This window comes from Myotis davidii, unplaced genomic scaffold (genome assembly GCF_000327345.1).
Source record: "Myotis davidii unplaced genomic scaffold, ASM32734v1 scaffold67, whole genome shotgun sequence".
In the NCBI taxonomy this organism is placed as follows: Eukaryota; Metazoa; Chordata; class Mammalia; order Chiroptera; family Vespertilionidae; genus Myotis; species Myotis davidii.
Genome location: NW_006298521.1, coordinates 185,563 through 186,065, shown reverse-complemented (window position 1 = coordinate 186,065; position 503 = coordinate 185,563). Strand labels below are relative to the sequence as shown.

The following is a 503-nucleotide window of genomic DNA, read 5'->3' as shown; positions in this document are numbered from 1 at the left end:
CGGAGTCTAGGGAGCGACAGAAGCTAACGTGCGCTCCCTTTCTTTTGAACCAGCATCCAGCACGTGTACGGCGCCCAGCACCCCCCTTTTGATCCACTGTTACACGGCACGTAAGTGATGCCCAACTCTCCCGGGGGCTTCGGGGTCCTGGGGCTGGGGGCCCCTCCCGCTCCCTGGAGTTCCTGGGGGAGGGCACGGTCTTCCGTCCAGCAAACACGCGTGAGACACTGCTGGCCTTTCACGCTCGTCCTCCTGGCGGGGTTTTTGAACCAGCATCCAGCACGTGTACGGCGCCCAGCACCCCCCTTTTGATCCACTGTTACACGGCACGTAAGTGATGCCCAACTCTCCCGGGGGCTTCGGGGTCCTGGGGCTGGGGGCCCCTCCCGCTCCCTGGAGTTCCTGGGGGAGGGCACGGTCTTCCGTCCAGCAAACACGCGTGAGACACTGCTGGCCTTTCACGCTCGTCCTCCTGGCGGGGGCTGGGGGGGCAGTGGAAGGAC

General features: G+C 65.0%; 1 protein-coding gene across 1 annotated transcript in view; it reads left to right on the top strand.

The window, feature by feature from the left end:
- Positions 1-503, top strand: part of TBC1D22A (TBC1 domain family member 22A) — a 185,264-nt gene that overhangs the window by 14,638 nt on the left and 170,123 nt on the right. Inside the window, exon 3 of the mRNA XM_015570730.1 lies at positions 54-110. Coding sequence (XP_015426216.1) covers positions 54-110 — 57 coding nt within the window. The remainder of the gene's footprint in view (positions 1-53; positions 111-503) is intronic.